Source organism: Herpailurus yagouaroundi, unplaced genomic scaffold (assembly GCF_014898765.1).
Source record: "Herpailurus yagouaroundi ecotype Mexico unplaced genomic scaffold, PumYag 29, whole genome shotgun sequence".
NCBI classification, from domain to species: Eukaryota; Metazoa; Chordata; class Mammalia; order Carnivora; family Felidae; genus Herpailurus; species Herpailurus yagouaroundi.
This window is the reverse complement of record NW_024412377.1, coordinates 59,352,992-59,374,094: the sequence shown is the minus strand read 5'-3', so window position 1 is coordinate 59,374,094 and position 21,103 is coordinate 59,352,992. Positions and strand designations below refer to the sequence as shown.

At 44.2% G+C, this 21,103-nt stretch overlaps 1 protein-coding gene across 1 annotated transcript in view; it reads left to right on the top strand.

Annotated features, from left to right (window-relative positions):
- SLIT3 (slit guidance ligand 3) overlaps window positions 1–21,103 on the top strand; it is a 595,338-nt gene that overhangs the window by 387,810 nt on the left and 186,425 nt on the right. Inside the window, exon 5 of the mRNA XM_040444444.1 lies at window positions 15,403–15,474. Within this exon, the coding sequence (XP_040300378.1) occupies window positions 15,403–15,474 (72 nt within the window). The remainder of the gene's footprint in view (window positions 1–15,402; window positions 15,475–21,103) is intronic.

Sequence of the window (21,103 nt, the reverse complement as noted above, 5' to 3'; positions counted from 1 at the left end):
GTGTGTGTGTGTGTGTGTGTGTGTGTGTGTGTGTGTGTGTGTGCTTGTCTAGAAGGCCTCTTTGTTTTCTATCTTTGGGGACATAGACTACAGTTATATACAGAAATAAATTGATTAGGAAAGCTGAAGCCAAACAAGGATAAGAAGAGAGAAGCAAGAATCTTGGCTTGCTTTTGCCACATTATTTAGTTAGAGAAAATAGGCTTTTAGCCTAGCTTTTACATAGGAGATTAAGAATACTTTTACCCAGATGTTTTGATGTTCTGGTAATAGCCTTCTCAGTAATCATGCCTTTTAACCCCATGCCCTGTTTGGGGTTTTGTTTGTCAAGGAAGAGGGTATGCTTTCCTCTCTGCGGGTGTACCAAGGAGGTCCAGCTGCAGACGACTGAAAAAGCAAGCTGCAGAGGACCAGAAGAAAGTGAGGGCATTCGCAGGTTCAATGGTGTGAAGCTTAGAAAAGTTGATAAGAAGGATTAGAATTGAAAAATGAAAAAGACTCTTAAAAAACCAATTCATTATAGGGTCCATTACTTTATATATATCGTCCAAAATCACATGAATAAAGGGGAAAGAAAAGACGGGAGAAAAAAACTGGCTTCAGTTCAGAACGTCAATTTTGTCTTTTTTTAATCCTCTTTTTACACTTTATTTGACATTTTGAACAGTGGCCAGAAAAGCTATTATAACTATAAAACATATTCATTGGTATAAATCTCATTAGGTTGGGTGATTTAATTAAAGTATTGACATGCTTAATTGATACGTGTAAGCCAAGACCATTTTCATATCTCATTTCCATATGCTTTCTGCTTTAAGAGAATCAAGGAGCTGGAACTTTAAAAAAAAAAAAAAAACTCCCTCCATAAAAAATGCTATAGATTCATCAGTGCCTGACATCCCAGGGGACCACTTCCTGCCACTCTTCTTGATTCTGAGCCAACTACTCCTCTAAGTGGAGCTGCTCAGAGGGAAGGTGATGTATACCCAGCTTGAGTGCCTGTCAGGCCCTCTTATGATCAATAGGAGAATATTTATATTAATAAAGCACCAAGTTAATTAAATAAAATGGTCCTCTGGGTAAACTTAAGATACTAGAGGATGGGCAGGGATCGATATATTCTGCCATTTGAACATTAAGTATGTGCCTTGAAATTTTATGGAGCTTTTAAAAACTCGCTTTGTAATGTAAAAAGTTTGAAACCTTCACAAGTTTCCTCTGCCAGAACCTCTAGTGCCTGCCTTCTGGAGCTGAGGGAGGCAGGGACTGGGGCAGTTTGTTAGAGATGGGAGCTCTAGGAGACCTTGCCCTGGGTAGCTCCCTTCCTTGTGCGGGGCTGGTCTCCCAGACAAGGTTTGGGAGGGGGTGGAGGCCTGAGCTCAGTGCAGGGTCCAGACAGTGAGGATGGCACTTCCTGGTCTCCAGAGCAGTCTCCTAAGTCAGATGTGAGAGAGGCCTTGGATCCCCTCCCCTTCTTGGTGCCCTCATCCTGAGAAAGCCCAAACACGATGGATCCTTTGCAGAGGAATCTCTGTGGGCCAGCCTCACAACCCCCTGGCCAGGTTCCACCTGATCTTTGCCTCTTGCTTTCCTCTGCCCCTTGTCCTCTCAACCCGGCTCTTTCTGTGTGTCTCTTTTGTGTGTGTGAACCTGTCTCCACCCTGTTTCCCTTGTCTCACATTTGTGCTTCTTTCTCTGTGTGTCTCTGCCTTTCATGGTCACTTCTGGGAAATAACTCTGTGCATGTGTGTTTCTCTTTGACTTTCGCTTTTCTTTGTTTTCTCTAGTTTTATTCTCTGTTTCACTGTGTCAGTCTCTCTTCCTCTTTGTTTTTGTGTCTCTGCCCATTTTTCCCTCTCTCTTTCTCCATTGCTCATGCTCTCTCTCTCTCTCCGTCCCTCTGTCTCTCTCTCTGCCCCTCTGTCTGTCTCCATCTCTCTCTCTCTCTCTCTCTCTCATCTATCTCTGTCCCTCTCTGCTTGGGTTCTCCCACCCATCCACAGCTGACTTTACAGATCACAGACTCAGCCCCTCCACACCAGCACTCAGAGAGTGACTTTCTGCTTACTTCCTCTCACTCCTTGAGCAGCCTCCAGGATGGGTTTGGGAATAGGAAAGAGAACAGAGGCCCAATGTGTCTTGCCTCATATAGCCAGGTCTGTTTGCCGAGGTGACTTTCATTCCCTAAGAGGTGACGTCATACTTGCTGTCCCCCTTTGTCCTCTTCCCCAGACTGTGTCTTTTCATTTTCTTAGCTCTGACCCATAGCACCTAACTCCATGGGTGCACTGTAGTCACCTTATTAATGAGGACCTTTCTTTGAAACGTAAGCCCTAGGACAGTTTTCACAGAGTAGGAAAGACAGCCAGGGAATTTGCTTTAGTAGCAAATTCAACTCACCTTCCATCTTGAGTGATCTCAGCCTCTCCTCTTCTGGCTGTTTCCTGCATGGCTCTGCACCCGAGGTAAGCTCACTGTTCCCCAGCTTCCTTTGGAAGGTGGAAGGCTGCCTTGACTTGTCCTGAGTGTGTACAGAGATCAGTGGTCACCATCCTGCTCTCAGCCCCAGAGCCTGTGTTGGGTTGAGGCCACTCCCCTGTCTAAACCCTGCTGTCATACCAGTAGTCCCACCAGCTGCCTCCAGGCCTCCTTCTTGTCCTTCTTCTTTGTGGCGCCTCCTGCTGGCTTCCCTGCACAGCAGTTGCTGTTCAGTCCGAAGTTCCAGCCAGCTTCCTAGGGCGTATACAGAGAGCTGTGGAGCTTTTAACTCTATGCCCATCTTGACCATCCATCTAAGGACAGCCTGGTCGATTTCATGAGGTCGGGCCTCCCTGCAGGGCCCAGAGAACCTTTGAGGCACAGCAGGCTGAGTAGAACCCAAGTATTGCTTTCTTTGGTATTAAATTTGACTGGGAGTTGCTGCTCTGTAATATTCTCTGGGACAAGGAATTTGTGGGGATTTTCTCTTCTAGCCATAGTGTATGAATGCACACTTGAACAGTTACAAGCACTCATAATAATTGGTTTTTATTTAAAGTGCTTATCAGCCAGGTAACATACAGACAGCTCTAAAGTCATTAGCCATTTTATAATAATTCCCTGACCTAAGTATTTTCATTGTCCCCGTTTTGCAGATGAGAAAACTGAGGCCCAGACAGGGCAATAAACTACTCATACAAAGTCACATAGCTGGCAGGAGGCCAAGTCTGAACTCACACCAAGATCTTCCAGGCCCCCAAGCCATGCTTCCAGCACTGTGTTTCACTGTGTCCAGGAGTCTTGAGCATATGCAGGACCTCTGGGGTCAGGTGTGAAAGAAGGGGACTTGAGTTACCAGGCAGAGTGTGGCTCAGGCTATAGTTAATGAACAGTCTCAGAGAGGCAAGGGAGCTGTTTCAGAAGGAGTGGCCCTTCTGTCCCTCTGTGCCCCCACCTCCTGCTGTGGAGGTCCTTCCCTCTTTGGGACAAGCGAGTTTGTGGTACTGGGCATAAGACTAGTAGCAGCAAGCACACATTCAACACCGATTACTCTCATCTGTGCAGTTCACTGGGTTCTCCCGGCACGCACCCCTTGTCCACTGCCTTTCAAGCTAAATGGCCAGAAGCAGGTCTGGGATTAAGCATTAGTGTTAACTTCAAGCTTGGTGTAAACCTATTGAACTGCATCCATTTTTACATAAATAAGCAAGAAAACAGCATCTATCCTGCTTTAGTCGATGCCAGGACACCCACAGGTGTGAGTTATTAGCAATAACTGTAATTGTTTTGAAAGGAACAATAAATAGTGCAGGGGGTCACGAGGAGAAATGTCGTTCTATAGTATTAACATAGCTTAATAGCTTTTGCCGCTATATGCTTCATCCAACACTGGGCTTTGAGAGGCTGGCCTTGCAACTCAGGATATGAAGCTCTTGCTGAATTGCTTTCCTGCTTGGGGAGAAGATAATTTTGAGCCTTTCTGAAGCCGCATTGATTTTATCAGCAGATGGCCTCAGGATAGCATCTCACCTTCATCCCTGAGGTTTCACTTATTGAATGGGGTTCTGAAAAGTTACAAGAAAGAACAGGCATATACAAGCCCCATTTTCTTGAGCCTCAGCTCTGCATTCCAGACCCCAGCCACAAGGCAGCTACAGCCCAAGGCATATGTTATCCCTCCCCTACCCTGCTCCTGGGAGCTCATGTTTCTTCAGTGAAATAGAATGGACGGCAGAAGAGGGACCTCAGTGGCATATTCCCCAGTGGAGGAAGGAGGGGTTGCTCAGTCCACAAACATTAGTCTTGGGGTCAGGCACACGTAGGGTACCCAGAGGAGTGTTCTTCATGGCCAACCTGAGCATTTAAGGTTACAGGGGATAGAAATCAGGAAATGGCTTCACCTGCTCCCAGACTACAGGGCCTTAGCCCTTTGGGCTGCCTCTCTGCTTCCCACCTTCCCCAACTGGACTTTTTAATCCACAGCTTTTAGACCCTTTGGCAGAAAGGAGAGTGATCACAGAGCAAATTATCACACAGATAATCTAAACTTTCCATGCCTTTCTCACATCTCCTTAGCTTGATGCTAAAAGTGTCTCCTGGGGGGAAAAGAAAGTGTCTCCTTTTGCACCCAGAGTTTCATTATCTGTATTCTCCTAGTCTCTGAGTTCCAGAATGTAGAAATGGCGGGGAGGAGGAGGAGAAGATGTTCTTGGAGACGTGTTCTTGTCAGCATACAGCCCTTTTCTAGATGGAATCCATTTTCCAAATCTGTTGTACCCTCTGAGACCAGGTTTAAACTCTGTCCCGAAAAACCAAATTATTTGTCTGCTTAGCCTCCCTCCCCAGGTAACTGCTCATTCCCATACTTCAGTTTAGCTCACTAAACCCTTTTCAGTTAAAGGCTTTATCTGTGGCTCTTTAGCATGCAAGCCTTTTCTACTGACATTACTCCTCAAGCACAGTACTCCACCGAGAGGCAGAGATAGAAGGGTAGGGGCAACAGGGGGAGAGCTCTTTATAATCTAAAGGGACAAACTAGACTTGGGTGGGGGGAAATCCCTATATCTTGAGATTTATTCTCGATCATCCATGAGCCATATGCAATAGCATGAAATCATTTTCACTTTTAATCCATTCAACAAAAATGTTTTTCAGCTGTATGTCAGGGCTTTTGCTCAGCAAAAGTTTCTGACCACATGAAACTAATAATTTACAAAGAAGCCAGCAGAAACGACCATGTTTCCATATAAACTGGACCTTCAGTCAGCACATAGATTAGCAAACGAGCAATCTGTCTAGGTCAAAACTCACTTTTACCTGTGCCTAAATCCCTAATCTGCCTTTAGCTTTTTGGTAAGGTCAGATTTAGCAGTGCCCTGGAATAGTCACTGAGTTAAAGGACCACCAATGTGGATGATCCAGCATTTTGTTAGAGCTTTCTTTTTCAAAGGCAGTAAGAGGTACTTGGAAAAGAGATTGAGTCAGTCACAGATACTCCCTCCTTCCTGATGCTAACAGGAATGGGCCCAAGTGGTAACTGAAAATATAAATTTGGAATCCACCGAAAGAACATGTCAGAAAGTATACTTTCCACCCCCTGTAATTTTTGCTAATTGTACAAGCAGATCTTCACCTATGGGATATTATGCCTCAGAACCTAGGCTACCAGACCACCATCTGGGAGGCAAATGAAGGTGCCCAGGTCAGCAATTAATCATGAAGCAGCCCAAATGCACATACTTCATTTCAGAACAATTCCACAAACACTCCCCCAACCCCTCTGCCTCCCCCTCGCTCACAAGGTTTCATCTCCTAATTGCAAAAGCTTTTTGGCATGGGAATGTCTTTGTGAAGAGGAGAGGACTCAATTTGGGCCATCTCTCTGAAGAAGACATGGGAACAAGGACGCTTCTCCAATTAATCAGCAAATGCTTGGCTCCAGCTTTCGGCCAGAAGATCGATTTACATAAAGCTATTCTCAAGATGAATTTGCCTCCCCCTCTGCTCCCCGTGCACTCCCCTTGTCCAGCCAGCATTAGACGTGCTACTGGGTTTCAGATTGACAGTGTCAGCTACGACAATCAAATTAGGGATGAAAGCCTCAGAGGGATGCCAAGGGAGAGGGACGGAGGGAAAGGAGGGGGTGGGAACAGTATGTCAGCCAGGAGGAGGATGGAATGCAAAGAAATGGGCTCCCTTTCCCCAACTCTATTGGGCAGACACATAGCTTCAGACAAGGGAAAAAGAAAACCCTGGTCCCATGCTTTTGAACCAGGTGGATACCCTACACCACATACTCACACCAGGATTGGTAAATTAAATCAAAACATTTCATTGGGCCTCAAAATTGGCAGAGGACTATCTCAGGTATATAATTAGATCCTTAGACTCTAGTGATTTTCAACATCAGATTTCTGCCTACGATGTAAAAACACCAAAATCTCAGTTATACCTCCTGAATGGTACATGGCAATGGACACACAAGCTGGAGTCACATGATGATAGTGAGAATCCTAATGATGTTTCCTGAACCAGTTAGTTAAGCAGGGATGTCTGGACCAGAACAGAAGGCACAATTGGACTGTTGAGAGCTCCTCATACCTGTCTAATGTAACTACCTTGTCGCTAAATTGTGATAATTCTAGGAATTAGTGAGCTGTTGAGCAGCTCAGCCTCTGTACCATTTGCTGGAGATCATCAGTCAGTTATAATGCTGTCTCATGAACACAAAGAGCCTTCGTTGGCATTACATATGATAATTAAATTAAGAAAGCTTCTGTTTGGACTGGAAGCATTGGTTAACCCTGCCAGCCCTGGAGGGGTGTTGGTTCAGAAAGACACAAATTAAATCCTAATGGCTGGAAGGAGGTTCTCTGCTCATAGGAGGGATGGCTGAATGACTGGGAGATTTCAAGCCATAGTTTGCTTCCTTAAATCTAAAGGTTTCTACCTTGAATGGTTCCCTTTCACATTTCTTATTGTATACCCACCCCCCATCCCCAAGGAGGCCCACATTGGGCTCCTTTAGATTGGTTCCAACATCTAATACTCTTTTCCTCTCTTGGCAGAGAGTGGGTGCAGAAGTACAACATCCAGCTCCTAGCCTTATTCTAGAGTTTCACTGTCCAGTGTAATAGGTGCTACCATGTGTGGTTATTGAGCACTTGAAATGTGGCTGGTCTGACTTGACATGTATATAAAATATACACCAGATTCTGAAGATGCGGTATAAAAAATAAAGTATCTCTTTAATATATTTTTATATTTATTACATGTTATAATAATATTTTTGGATATATTTGGTTAAGTAGAATACTTTACTGAATTCATTTCACCTGTTTCTTTTTACTGTTTTTAATGCAGCTAATGGAACAAATTAAATTGCTTGGGTGTCTCATGTTATATTTCTGTGGAGGAATGCTGTCCCAGAATTAGCAGATCCTTTGTGGGGGGGTGCTGGCCTCTGTACCCTCCAGGCCCTGGGATGAAGTGTCCTGTTGACTGGCACAGAGGGTTATTTGTTTTTAATTGGGAGAAATTCATTGGGGTGGGCCCTGCATCCCCCATTTCACCCCTCACTTCCTTTGTGTCCACAGTCAGCCTGCTTTGCTCATTTCCTTTAACCTGCATGATCCTAATGCATTTGAATTTGTGATTTTTAGAATATCTGCCCATAAAGAGACAGGAAAGATGTACATTAGTGACTAATCGTAGAGCAAACCAATAACCCTAACCTTACATTCAGCCCTCAGTCCCTGTCTAAGTGATACTTAGCTCCATGGTGCTCAAACACCAGGCCTTCATCTGCTTTGGAATGGTCACAGCTTGAGATCTGCCTCAGGACCTGGCTGCTCATTACCTACCTGCCCTCCAGTGCTCTCTCCCCTCTACTGCAACCCTCCTAGAAACCTGGGAAAACATTTGTCTGTGAGGCCCCACCAGAATGTGCTAATCCCAATCGCCGGAGTCTTCCCTGCACATTTAGGAGAGGCCCAGGACAAAATGCTTGGTTTCCTCTTCCTGAATTGCTGGGGTCCTGGGGGAAGTTTTAAGCATCCATGGACTCTTCCCCCTGCTAGTTCAGCTTCCAACCGGGCCCCTGGGTGGCTTTGTCAAGTGTGGATTAGATATTGTCACCCTGTTCCCCTTCAGCCTTCTCCTGTGACACTAGTGTCCTGTAAGCATTTTGCCCAAATCCAGCAGGCTCACACCTGAGACACAGGAGACCTTTGCATCTTGGACCCAAAATTTCCGCTAGATGCTTAAGGTAGTAGGATGCTATATTTGTTAGCTTTCTGCTAAAAAAAAATGAAGATACTGATTTGCGTTTATATACTGCATTCAAGTATAGAAGAAGCACTTGATATTTCATTACTCTTGATGCTTATCTGGATTTCACAGAAGCACAAGTTGAGGCTCAGAATTGATTGATGCTCTTAAAGACACAGCCCATTAAGTAGCACAGCTGGGGTGTGAACTTGCTACCTAATCCCATGCACAAATCATCCTACCCACATTCTCAAACTTGTTCAAAGTTTACACTCTAAAGCCTATCCCCAGGGTTTCTGATTCAGTAGATCTCGGATGGGTCCCAGAAATCTGCATTAATTTTTTTTATTATGGAAAATTTCACACATACATAAAAGTCCAGCACAAATTATAAATGAACTTCCTTTGCACCTAGCACTCAGCTCTTCAATAAGCATCCATTCATGGCCAATCTTAGTCCATCTATACCTCCACCTACTTCCCCCTCTTCTACATTATTTCGAAGCAAAATCCAGACATCATCACTTAATCCTTAATTATTTCAGTATGTATCTCTCAAAGACAAAGATCTAAATGAAGGGAAACATAAACCACAATACCATTATCCTATCTAAATTATTTTAAAACCAGGGATCTGTATTTTTTTTTTGAAGCATCATCAGTAAATTCTGATTAGGTAGACCATGAGCCCCACTGCGAGAACACCTGCCCCGTGCCATGCCAACTCTTAATAACATCTTCAAACTGTCATGATTTTTATCAGACTGTCCACTTTGAAAGACAGAATCAAAGTACTTGATGAAACAAGACTGGATCCCTGCAAGTCCCAGTGATTCGATTAACGTCTTTCCCTTCCCCTTCCCCTGCACTGCCACCCCAAAACTAAAAAGAATTTGAGCCTTGAATAGGTAAAACAAAGCTGTGAATTATTTTCCTTGCTGGTTAGCAATAATCCTCAGTGTAACTTTAGACATAGGGCGTCTTCTTGTTGAAAAGGAAAAAACAGTGAAACTGCAGCTCTTACTTTTGGGGATGTCTAGGTATTTATTTTCCAGTCATTTGTATGAAAAGGTCTGTTTATTTGTATCGGGGGCCGAAGAAAATACAAGCTCCAGGAGAACAGAAACTTGGTTCCGTTTACATCTGTGCCTCAACATGTGACATAGAATAGCATACAGTAGGTGCTAAATTTATTTTCTTGTTGCGTGAAGAGTCTGAGCTGACATTTAATCTGCCAATCTTAAACATCTGAATGGTATGATTAGGACTTTTCTAATGAGATTGTCGGAGAAGGAAGAATGAAAGGAGCTCTTACTGATCTCTTTCGTTCAGTGACTTTTTAACATCAAGGAAACAAGCACATAAATTGGTGTGATGAAATATTTAGAAACTAATTGGAGCAGTGGAAAATAATTTTTTGGTCATGTTTTGGTTTTCTGTCCCCCATTGATACTCTGATCCTCTGGATCCCTGAGGCAGGTGGCAGTTCTTTCAGGAAATGGTTCAGTTTTTCCATCATAATCTCTCTTGGACAAAGGATACCATTGACTAGACACCCAGCCAGAGGTACCAGGACTTCTCAGCTGAGACATGTGCTTGGGGCTCACCTGGTTTTGACAGTGACCCAACTGAAGACATACAATCTTGCTTATTAAGATAAATTGCCTGCAGAAGAGATTTGCCTTTTAAGATAAATCCTCCCCAAAGTTCACACTGTAGAATCCCCAGGGAATAATTTTTCCTGCATGTTTGTCCCTCCCTCCCACTGTATAAAATAAGGTAAGCAAAACAACATCTTTCTCTTCTGTTCTGAGAGAAGAGTGATAATGTCACAGTTACTATAGGAGTTGGGGCTAGTGGGAGCAGGCCTTGTATAAGAAGGCAGCAATTGCGAGTACAAGAACTTTTAGACTCACGGATTATCCATCAGAAATGTTTTAAATCCCTAAATGAGTTTTGATTGATACCTACTGCATCAGTGGGCAGGTTTCCTCCTATTATGCAGTGAGTGGGAAAGTAATTTTAATACATACTCAGGCCAAAGAGAATCAGAATAGTAATCCACTTCCCTGATCTCAAATCCAATAATGGTTCCAAATAGAAATGCTTTTAGATCATCCCTTCATTTACTTTGGCTAATCAAGGGTTGGTAGTTTTTTTTGTTTTTGTTTTTGTTTTTTTTTCTTTTTTAAGTTACTAAAAAAGTGCCTGTTGGTCTCAGTGCAAGGTCTGGAGAAGTAGACAAAGAAGGCATCAGATTGCATTGTTCTAATTTCCTTTGGTCACTAAGCTTCTCCCTATGGCCTCCTGATCTTTGGTCCTGGGTATGTCATCTTTCATGAGTGATCTTTTTTTTTTTTTTTTAAGTCTTCTGAGAACTTCCTGAATCAGGAGAACTGTCCTTGAAGCCTTCTTATGAATGCTTTGAGATGGATCCCTTGGGTCCCTTTACTGACTCTGGCTCCTATCTCCTGCTTCTTTAGACTTTGCTGGTAAAGGTCATGACTGGGAACCTCCTCAGCAATCTGTCGCTGAGTCTTGGAGTCACCGTGTTTAGCCTTATGGAGAGCAGGCAAAGCCCAGCAATTTGTATTTCTCTTGGGTGATCGCTAACCAAGGACTGTCTGATGCAGGGCTACAATGACCCAGATCCCTTGGTTAGAGACAAGGCCAGGACTTTACCTAACTGACCTATAATTATTTCCCTTGTTCATCCTGCTTCCTGCATCCTTTACTAGTCTCTCCCAGGATGCAAGTCTGAATCCATCACTTGGCTAAATGTCAACTTCTTTGAGAGCCCAAACTGAGACAGACCTTCTCTCCTGAATCAAGCTCTCCTCTTTCATTCAAAAGACTCTAGAATCAAATAGGGATACTCCTGTCTAGATGATGAGGGAAACTTCGATTCCTCACTCAGATTTTATAGAAAGAATATTAGTTAACATTTATTTGTTTTATTCTTTGCATAGTTGTAGGCATATATCCTGAAGAGGATGATAAAGGATGTTTTCGGCAATGTAAAATTCAGGGCTAACTGGGCAGAAAATCCAAGAAATAAATGCAGCCATTCGTTGAATGCCTATAGGATTCCACGTGATTTGCAAGGTGCATATATATCAATTCCTTTCATCCCCATGATTAACCTAGGAAGTCAGTAAAGCCCCTGCCCTAAAGATGGGGAAACGGAGGCATAGAGCATTTCAGTACCTTGCATGATCATACCGCTAATAAGTGGCCCTCCCCACTTCAGAAACAAGAATTCACCAAGGTTGGGGGAGCTTCTGAACCCCTTCTGGTACATTCAGAATAATTCAAGATTGATATCTAGGAACAAATTTCACCTCCCACAAACTGCCATCTAACACAGACAAGACTTCCGGGTAGCGTGAATGTGACTGAGACCAGTGCATTGTCCCCACTGAGCAGAGGAAACTGTTTTCCTGCTTCTCGCCTTGCCATCTTCCCTGGTAAACATGGGGTGGGCAGGGGTGGGGGTGAAGGTGGGGACTGTCATTCACTGTTGCTCTAAGAACAAAGCCTGCCTGACATTGCAGAGAGAGCACTGGGAAGCATTTCAAAGCTCCACTGGAACTAGACAACCTTTCAATCCATTTATCAAAGTGTCTGCAGTTCCCGTTTCAAGGTAGATGAAGCAATAATAAATTTGCGAAGAAAGTTAATCTGTGTCCAAAGCATTTTAGTAAATTAAAAAGGGGGGGTGCTGGCTGGAAGGGGGATATATTGGTGCTTGCCAACTCCTATTTGACTTACTGTCTCCTTAATAAGTCCTCTCTGGTCTTGTGTTTTTGGATGGAATAATCCGTCGGTTAATCATTTTCCGGAAGCAGGAAAATGCACTTTAGCTAATGCAGTCCTCCTTTCTTTCAGAGTCCTAATTATTTAAAAAGGCATCCCAATCCATAACCCTACTGCCAACCAAGAAAACCTTTCCCACCAGCCATCTTCCTTTATTTCCCCCAGAAAATTTCAGCACACGCCCCTTACCCTCTCACTGTGCTCCAGCCTCATACCTTATATCTAATGTTTTTTTTAAAAAAGTTCCCTTTCCCTGGTTATTTCTGAACATTTTCCCTCAGGAAGGGCAAGGCACTAAACCCCCAGCAAGCAATTGGCCGGAACTAGGCTCTTGGGCACTACGGATAGATTTTGTTATTTTTACTTAAGTGTCAGCTGAAAATGGTGGCTCTTGTGGCTCTCATGGGTGGTGCTTAGCAATAGCTCCATGCTCTGGCATCACACTGAGATAAACACACTATTAGGAGCCCTCACAAAGGCCCCAAGATAATTGTGAAGGGACAGTTACCGAAAATGAAGCACCCAGCCCTGAACCCTCCTCCACGCCCCATCAGTAACACCATTAAAGCTGTCAGTTTGTCAGCCCACTGGAGGTATTTATGAAATCAATATACAATCCTGCAGATGGATGGCAGTGGTATTGTTAGCTGGAGAACAGAGGCTCAATGGAAAATAAAATTAATAAAATTTACAAGCAGATTGTCATGGGGAACAGATAAATTCCCTACAATCCACTGTTTTCCTCGGTTACAGCAGGAGGAAAGCCATGGCAAGGAGGTGGAAAGAAAGCTGTGCTTTTAAATGGGGTCCCTTAAACTGGGAGCAAGACTGGGTGTATTTCCAGCAAGAAAGTAGTGACCAGAAACCCGAGAGGCTGCCCCGTGCAGTTGCAGGGTTTTGCCTGTGTGATGGCTTTTGTGGAACGTCTCTCAGGAGGTGGGCCAGATTTTTCAGCTAAAATGCTGCTCTCCCCTTTTCAGCCCACCATATGGCAAGTTGGAACCTTTATACAATTGTTATTTCTTCAGGATGTTTGAGGCTACATGTCAACTCATTAAACTCAAAGGCTACATTAAACTCAAAGGGTTAATGCATTATGGGAGTAGGTACCCCTTCACCTGGCTTCCAGACATGGTTAGAGCTGACAGTCCAGACCTCTCTCCTGTTTGTTTCCCCTGCCCCTGATTTTGATCATTCCCCCTTGGCTGGCACAGCGGCCCGAGCTGTTTCCCAGAGTGGCCAAAGATAGCGGCCAAGCCTGGGAGGATAGTGGGCAGGGGCTCACTGTCCTGGAGACCAGCCTTCACCTGGCAGAAAAGACTGGACCCATTGTGGTTGCTGGAGCCTTGAGTACAGCCCAGATGCCTGGTGGAAATTGCATTAGTCAGATGACAGGACCTGCACCCCCTTCCCCTGGAGTCTGATGGAGAGCAGAGGAGTGACCTTGGTGAACCTGCCTGACCTCTGCTGTCACCATAGGCTTTGTTCGGTGCCCCGACTCCAGGCTGGAGCCCTGCTCATTGAATCAGGCCTGGCCGGGGGAGCCTGCAATGGGGCTCCTTGTGCATCTAAATTTATTTACACCGTGGCAGACAGAGGAAACTGGATTTGAGATGGGGAATACCCTGTTATTCAGCCCCAGAAGCCACTGGTAGTTATATCTGCACCCTACCCCAACTCTGAGCCTTGCGTTGGGGCTTAACAGTGGCCCCAGACAATCCCCAAGTGTCTGAAACTCCAGTCACCCACTCAGAGTGTGGTAGCTCCTCTCAGCAGGTGAGAGCAGGAAAGTGATGCCTCTCTTCTGCTTTCTGTTTTTCCTCCTGCCCCTTCACAAAATGTTAATTTAGATGGCCTAAGTTTCAGTGAAGGATGGTTGTCTGACCTCTCTTTATTTGGAATCCTCTTTAGCTTTTGATTAGGTTCCCGTGGAAACCTAAGTGTAGGAGTGTCCATTGGTACAATCTCCCTCTAGGACCACTCAGCAGTTAAAGACGTTTACCCTGTGACCCAGCACATGCTCCTTATGGGACTTTATACCAAGGAAGTGGCCAAACAATTGTCCCAAAAATGTCTGGGGAGGAAAACCCATCCTCATGTTTCCTTAAATGGCAAATACCCAACAATGTGGGATCGCATAGCCCTCTATACAATTGGATGATATACAGTGATTAAAAATGTTGGCATACATGTACTGTTAATGACATGAACAGATGTTCTCAATATAATAAGTGAAAAAAGAGTTTATGACTGACTATATACTATGAGATCATATTGTGAAATTTATACATATTGCTCCTAATTGGTAACAGTGGTTATGGTCTGGGTAGATGATTTTGTACCTTAGTATCTAAAAGTTTTTGTGTTATTTTCAAAATAATTGAGATATATATCCGTATCTATAGATACATGTCCATATGATTGATATGTATGTATATGTTTGTGTGTATGTGTGTAGAGACATGCGGTTATGACTGATTGCTCACTGAAATTCCAAGCAAGCTTGAGGTATGAATGAAAACAAGTGTATGTGTTTGTTTAGGGGGAAAAGGGGGAAACAAAAAGGAAAAAAAGCTGCATAGGTCTTAGGAAAGAAAACTGAGGCTTTGGGGATTCTTAAAGAGGACCCTGGTATGAGACCCGGGTTTGAGCCAGCTTCAAGACCTGACACTTTGTCCCTTACCTTTCCTCCTCAAAGCAACACATTAGCACCCTTAATGCTAGATGGGGTGCCCATGGGACCCCCATTTTGGACAGGTTTGTGCAACTGCAATTTGAATTCACCATGGCTGTCACTTAGCTGATCTAGGAGGCCCCCAGGGTGTCTGGGTCTCTAGAATAAACAGAGATGGTCATCCCCCATCAGAAAATCAGGGTTGCCAGGTTCCCTTCCAAACCCAAATGACAAAGGCAGAGAGTCCCTGAGAGATGGGAGATGCCCCTGAGAGATGGGAGACTGAGTGCTGTTGACCCTGAAGTGGGGGAGGGACGGCCTGGGGAAGGGGGGCCAGGGGTCTCTCTGGGAGGTGGCAAAACAGAATTGGGTGCGGTCTGTGTGCAACAAATAACCCAGCGTCTTGGCTCGTGGCCTGGAGGTGCGAGACCACCCACAGAGCCCGCCCTGGAGGCGAGCTGCTCCCGCCTGGTAACCATTTCAGCAAAGGCCATCACTAGAGGAACAATGTGAAGGCTCATAGCAGCCTGGGGCCTGAGACTAAACAGTGCCTCCAACACTCCTGACCGCAGAGGCAGCCTGTGAGAGGTTTTGTTGTCATAATGAGATGCAGATAAAGCCGGGCCTTGGTCGTTAATACATGTGCCTCTTCTCTTCTTGTTTAGAGATCTGAGCGAAAACCAGATCCTAGGGATCCCGAGGAAGGCATTCCGTGGCATCACCAACGTGAAGAACTTGTAAGTGATGTTTTTTTGGTTTGTTTTTTTTTTGGTTTGTTTTTTTTTTTTTTTTTTTTTTTTGCTTCTCTACGGATGTGGCTTTCTGGCCAGAACAGGGGTGAGGGACGGGACAGGAAGGTGGTGTCACTGTGCTATGTGCTGCCTTGGTGCAGACGCCTTTGAGACAGATTGAGGGATGTGCCTGAGTGGTTTCCAGGGAACATGCATCAAGTGCCACAACAGCTCCACAGAGTCCTCTTCCTCTCTGGTTTTTCAACCCCAAGTGTGAGCACTAGAGTCCCGGACCTGGGTCAGAGCTTGGCCTACAGTAACTCTATGGCCTGGGGCTCTATTCAGCTCTTCCCAGGGTCATGATCTTCTGCAAAATGGGGATGATATTCTGGTAGGGGTGTTGATGCCAATGAGAAAGTGTGCTTAGTACATAGTAAGTGTTCCATAAGTGGGAGCCTTGATGATCATGACCATGATCCTGATGGTAAAGGGGTGGCTGTTACTAATAAGATATTGGAGAGGGCATTGGCACTTGTGTCCCAGGCTGGTGGGGAGACATAGCCAGATCCACTCACTGCACTAGGTGCTTGGTTTTGGGGGGTGTTTTTAGTTTTATTTTGAAGTAATTATTGATTCATAGGAAGTTTCAAAAATACTAGATAGGTCCATGTGCCCTTTTACCCCAGTTTCCTCCCAATGGTAACATCTTACATAACAATATGATCTCAAAACCAGGAAACTGACATCAGTACAATCCACAGACCTTACTCTTCAGATTTCAGAGTATAACACACACTCATTTGTGTGTGTACATGCACATGCAGTTCTGTGTAATTTTATCACATGCAGATTCTTGTGCCCATTGATAGAGTCAGTGCAGAACTATTCCATCACTACATTTTTTTAACCTGCCAAATAACCCTTGCCATTTTTTGTCTGGTCTCCACTGTTTGCTGTTTAACAGTGAATCCTGGACCATTACTTTCACAAGGAGTGTGCCTTTCAAGTTTTCCACCCATACCACTGTGTCCATGTGTTTAGAGCATGTGTTGGGAGATGGTTTGTCTGGGCAGGCATTTCTGTCCACTGGCCTCCTACGCAGGCTCACATTCAACTTGAGAAGCCTTGGAGGAGGTTTCTTTAAAACTAACTATTTTAGCTATCAGCTTTCCTTATAAGGACTGTAGGGATATTAGTGTCCTGGGATGCTGATGATGGCTTCCAGATACAGGCTACCTGCTTCCCCTGTCCCTGAGAACTTACCGGAAAGCCTTTGGTGTTTAACATGCAAAGTACACAAGAGGGCAGAGGCATCTCAAGGTGAAGGAAGCCTAGGGCAGAGAGGACTTTGCAAGGGGATCCCACATAGGAAACTTCCCACTGCTTCATCTGGGGGCATTTGCCCAGAAGCAGGAGAGAGCAGGGTGGAGCAGACAAAGCCATGGAGAATGTGACTCAACATTGTGCATATAAACCAAAATTAAGAGGTTGTGCTAATTAGCATCCCAGAAAGGCAAGGCAAGAGAGGAACTTAGAGATCCTCTAAAACCCCACAAGTCAACAGTGAGAAAATTGAAGACCAGGAAAGGGCAGTGACTAACTCAAGGTCAATAAGGTTCATGATGGTTGAACCCCAGATTAACATTTTACATATGTAAAGTGGTATATCTGTTCTATCTCATGGCTCTGATTTTAAATGGGCCAGTTAACAACAACAACAACAACAAAAACATTGCAGTGATGTGTAAGCAGGGCTGTGTAATTACCAACTTCATTTTTGGTTCTCAAGAAAGTGATTAAATCTAATAGTGGTCCACGATAGTTGTTGAATCTGGGGGTTGTTGTTGTTTTCCTGTAATATGTCTAACTTCACAAAGGCCTCAGGAGCTCAAAGATTCAAGATTCTGCAGACACAGATTCCTGAATCACTCAGGAACTACTGTCAGACCCTCCTTCTCCAGGCCATGCATATATTTGTTACTCGAAGGCCTGAACTCAGCTCTGATCTTCTCTTTTATTTCTACCCAGTGTCAGCATGTGGTCCTGGGGTGAGAGGAGGGGCAAATAAACCCACTGCTCAAAGGATGAATTAGCCAACAGAACTAAGTGGGGGGGGGGGGGGGTCGATTACTTTATACTTCTAATCAATTTCATCAAGATACATTTATTGGGCAGAACCTATAAGACCCAAAAGTATAATTCATATTCTCAGGTGGCTTATGGTAAAACTAGGGACAAGAAATACATGTGTACAAGAGAGTTTTTAGTGATTTAACATTCCACATGAAAATTGGCAAATGGGGGGAGAGGCACCTGGGTGGCTCCGTCAGTTAAGCATCCAACTCTTGATTTCAGCTCAGGCCATGATCTCAGAGTCGTGGAATTGAGCCCTGCGTCGGGCTCTGCACTGAGTTGGAGCCTTCTTGAGATTCTCTTTCTTTCCTGTGCCACTCTCCCCTACTCATGCATGCTTGCTCTCTCTCTAAAATAAAAATTAAAAGGGTACCTGGGTAGCTTATTTGGTTAAACATCTGACTTTGGCACAGGTCATGATCTCACAGTTGGTGGGTTGAAGCCCTGTATTGGGCTCTGTGCTGACAGCTCAAAGCCTGGAACCTGCTTTGGATTCTGTGTCTCCCTCTCTCTGCACCCTCCACCCCCACTGCTTGTGCTCTGTCTCTCTCTGTCTCTCAAAAAATGAATAAATGTTAAAAAATATTTTAATAAAAAAATTAAAATTTAAAAAAGAAAAAGAAAATTGGCAAATGAGTGGCCATGATGCATAGTAAAGGCTTGAGAGCTCAGAGAAGAAAAATGGCTTTAGGGAGTCTAGCCTAAAGGTTAGAAACATAGCTTTGGCAACCTGACAGATCTAGGTCTGATTTTCAGCTATTGTGCATAATGAGTCTATGAACTCAGGCATATTACTTGATGCTTCTGAGCCTAGATTTCCTCACTGTAGGATGAGGATAAGAATTGTACTTAACCTCCTAGGGTTTTTGTGAAAGTTAATAAAATAATGAGTATGAATAACTTAGTACTATGCTTGCTTGGCACATGGGACATAAAGTTCTAGCTGCTGTTACTGCTGCATTTCTTTGTTGCTGTTATAATTGTAAAGACTTTACCTGGGCCTAAATGATGATTGGAATTCACAAAGTCAACAAGGCAAATAGTATGTGCAAATACAGAGGTAAACCTGTATAAGGTGTATTTCAAGGACACAGGCAGAGCCATCTTGTGGAGGTGCGGGATTGTGAGGCAGAATAACAGGTGATAAGATCAGGAAGAGTTGGCAAGCCTTGCCTGAAAGGTATATGGATTTTAGATGTAGGTACTGAGAATGTAGATGGCTTCCAACCCAGGAAAAGTCATGATGAAAATATTTATTGTGGAAGAGGAGCCCAGGATGGGAAGAGGTGGAAAAAGGAAAGGCTGGGGGCAGGAGATGAGGCTGAGTCCAATGTAAGGGGTCAGGGCTCATGCTTGTAAAAGAGAGCCGTCAGAAGTGAAGGAGGAACCAAAGATGCCAATAGGGGCCAAGTCAACAGAAATGGGCAATCAGTGAGGTATTAGTGGCTGGGGGAAAAAAACTAGAAAATGATGAGTTTCAAGCTTAGATGATACAAGGAATGATAGCAAAGCTCCATAGTCATTCATTGTTGCAGCCATCAAAATGTTTTTTGAACCTACTAAATGCCAACTCTGGGGGAAGCCATAGGAAGTAAGATACAGAGATCTGTGAGAGTCTTAGAGCTTCCAGTCCACGAAGACTGAAAGGCCAGGAGGAAGAGCCAGACATGAAGATCATAAGTTGGCTGTGAAGTGATGTCAAGTCCTTCCACGGGCAGTGTGGATGGAGCATCTCCTGTGTGCTTGGAAATTGGTGAGCCTGACATCCCATCCTCTTGACCCTGCTGGTGAAATGACTTTGGTCTTTGGGCCACAACCATGTCTACAGTCCCCATCTTCCATGGTTTTAATAAGAGGGATATAGGTGAAATAATCTTACAGCCTTAAGAGAAAATATCATGTGGGTAATTGGAGATATAGGAGCTGAGCTGAAGAGCAAGTTCAAGGAGGGGAAGCATCTGCCTAGAGGTGATAATTGAAGTTGTACATTTAAATATGCATTGGTACATGTAAAATAGAAGATGCTTTGCAGAAATTAAGTTTGTATCAAACCTATTAAGGAAACACTCCTCCTCCTACCAGACCTCAATTACCCACATGTAGATAGTCTCTCTTGTGACAAATTTTAAATCTCAGGAATGTACATCCCTGTCATCAGTCTGTTTGAGAACCACCTCCCATACCCCCGTCCCCAGCCTTCTCTACTGCCTTGTGTGAGCTCAGGGAATATAACACTGTTCTATTCCTTAAGTAACATAGGAATAGAAGATAAATTACTGGAATATCAGGCTACAAAGTGACAATAATTGGGCCTAACCATGATACCATATGTTAATAATAGAAAGGGGGTGCTAGGAGGTTCAGTCAGTTAAGCATCCAACTTCGGTTCAGGTCATGATCTCACGGTTTGTGAGTTTCAGCCCCGTGTCGGGCTCTGGGCTGACAGCTCAGTGCCTCGAGCCCACTTTGGATTCTGTGCCTCCCTTTCTCTCTGCTCCTCCCCTGTCTCACACTCTGTTTCTCTCTCCTTCAAAAATAAATAAACATTTAAAAAAGAGAGAGAAGAGAAAGTCAAGGATTATCTACTTTTTTTTTTTATAATTTTGTAGTTTTGACATGGATTTTCTTTGCTTGTCCTGACATTACCCTTCAAGAAGGAAGAAACTGTGATACACCCATTTTCCAGATTATAAGATTAAGTTTTGATCAGTGTGTCATTTGGCAAAAGTCAGCAGACAACATTTGGGCCTAGGCCTCCCCACCTACCCTATCCTTAGGAACAGACCCAACCAGGTTTTAGACACTGTCCATAGACCTTTCAGTCTACTCAGATTCCTCTCCCCTCAGCCATGCTAGCAACAGGAAGAAAGGAAAAGTAACCAAAGAGGCTGCTAGAAAATGAAGGCAAAGAGGCAGGTGTGCAGCTTTTATCAGAGCCAGAGGGCAGGACACAGGTGGTGTTCGAACCCAGTGGGAATGGGTGCTAAAGGGACTTGGCATCCTGCCCCTGACCCAGCCAGGCAATGGAAGGAAGTCTCTAATTGCTTCCTGCTCCTCAAGAGAAGGGCGAGAAGGTAATTAGCTGGGGATACCACTCTATGCAATTACTAAAAGCTGGTTTTATGGGATGGTTCCACTCTGTTGCCTGTCTGGAAGAGGGAGAGGCGGTATATTTAAAGAGAAGCAGTCAGCTGGACAAACCGATCTGGAGAAAGAACTCTCAGAGAGACCGACCTGTAGATAGAGCAGCATTTAACACAGCGGTAGCAACTGCCTCCCATATGCACGTGCCATAACAGGTTACGGGACAAAGGCATAGTGAGGGAGAGAGAGAGATAATCAGGAAAACACAGAGATAGGGAAAAAGGAATGAATTGGGAAAAAACAGAGATGACAAGCCACAATCCAACAAAGCATAAGAAAAAGACAAAATCCAGTATAGATTGTTTTTTTAAAAAAAAATGTCCCCTTGCCCTATCTTTCTCAGCCGTTGTGTTTTCCT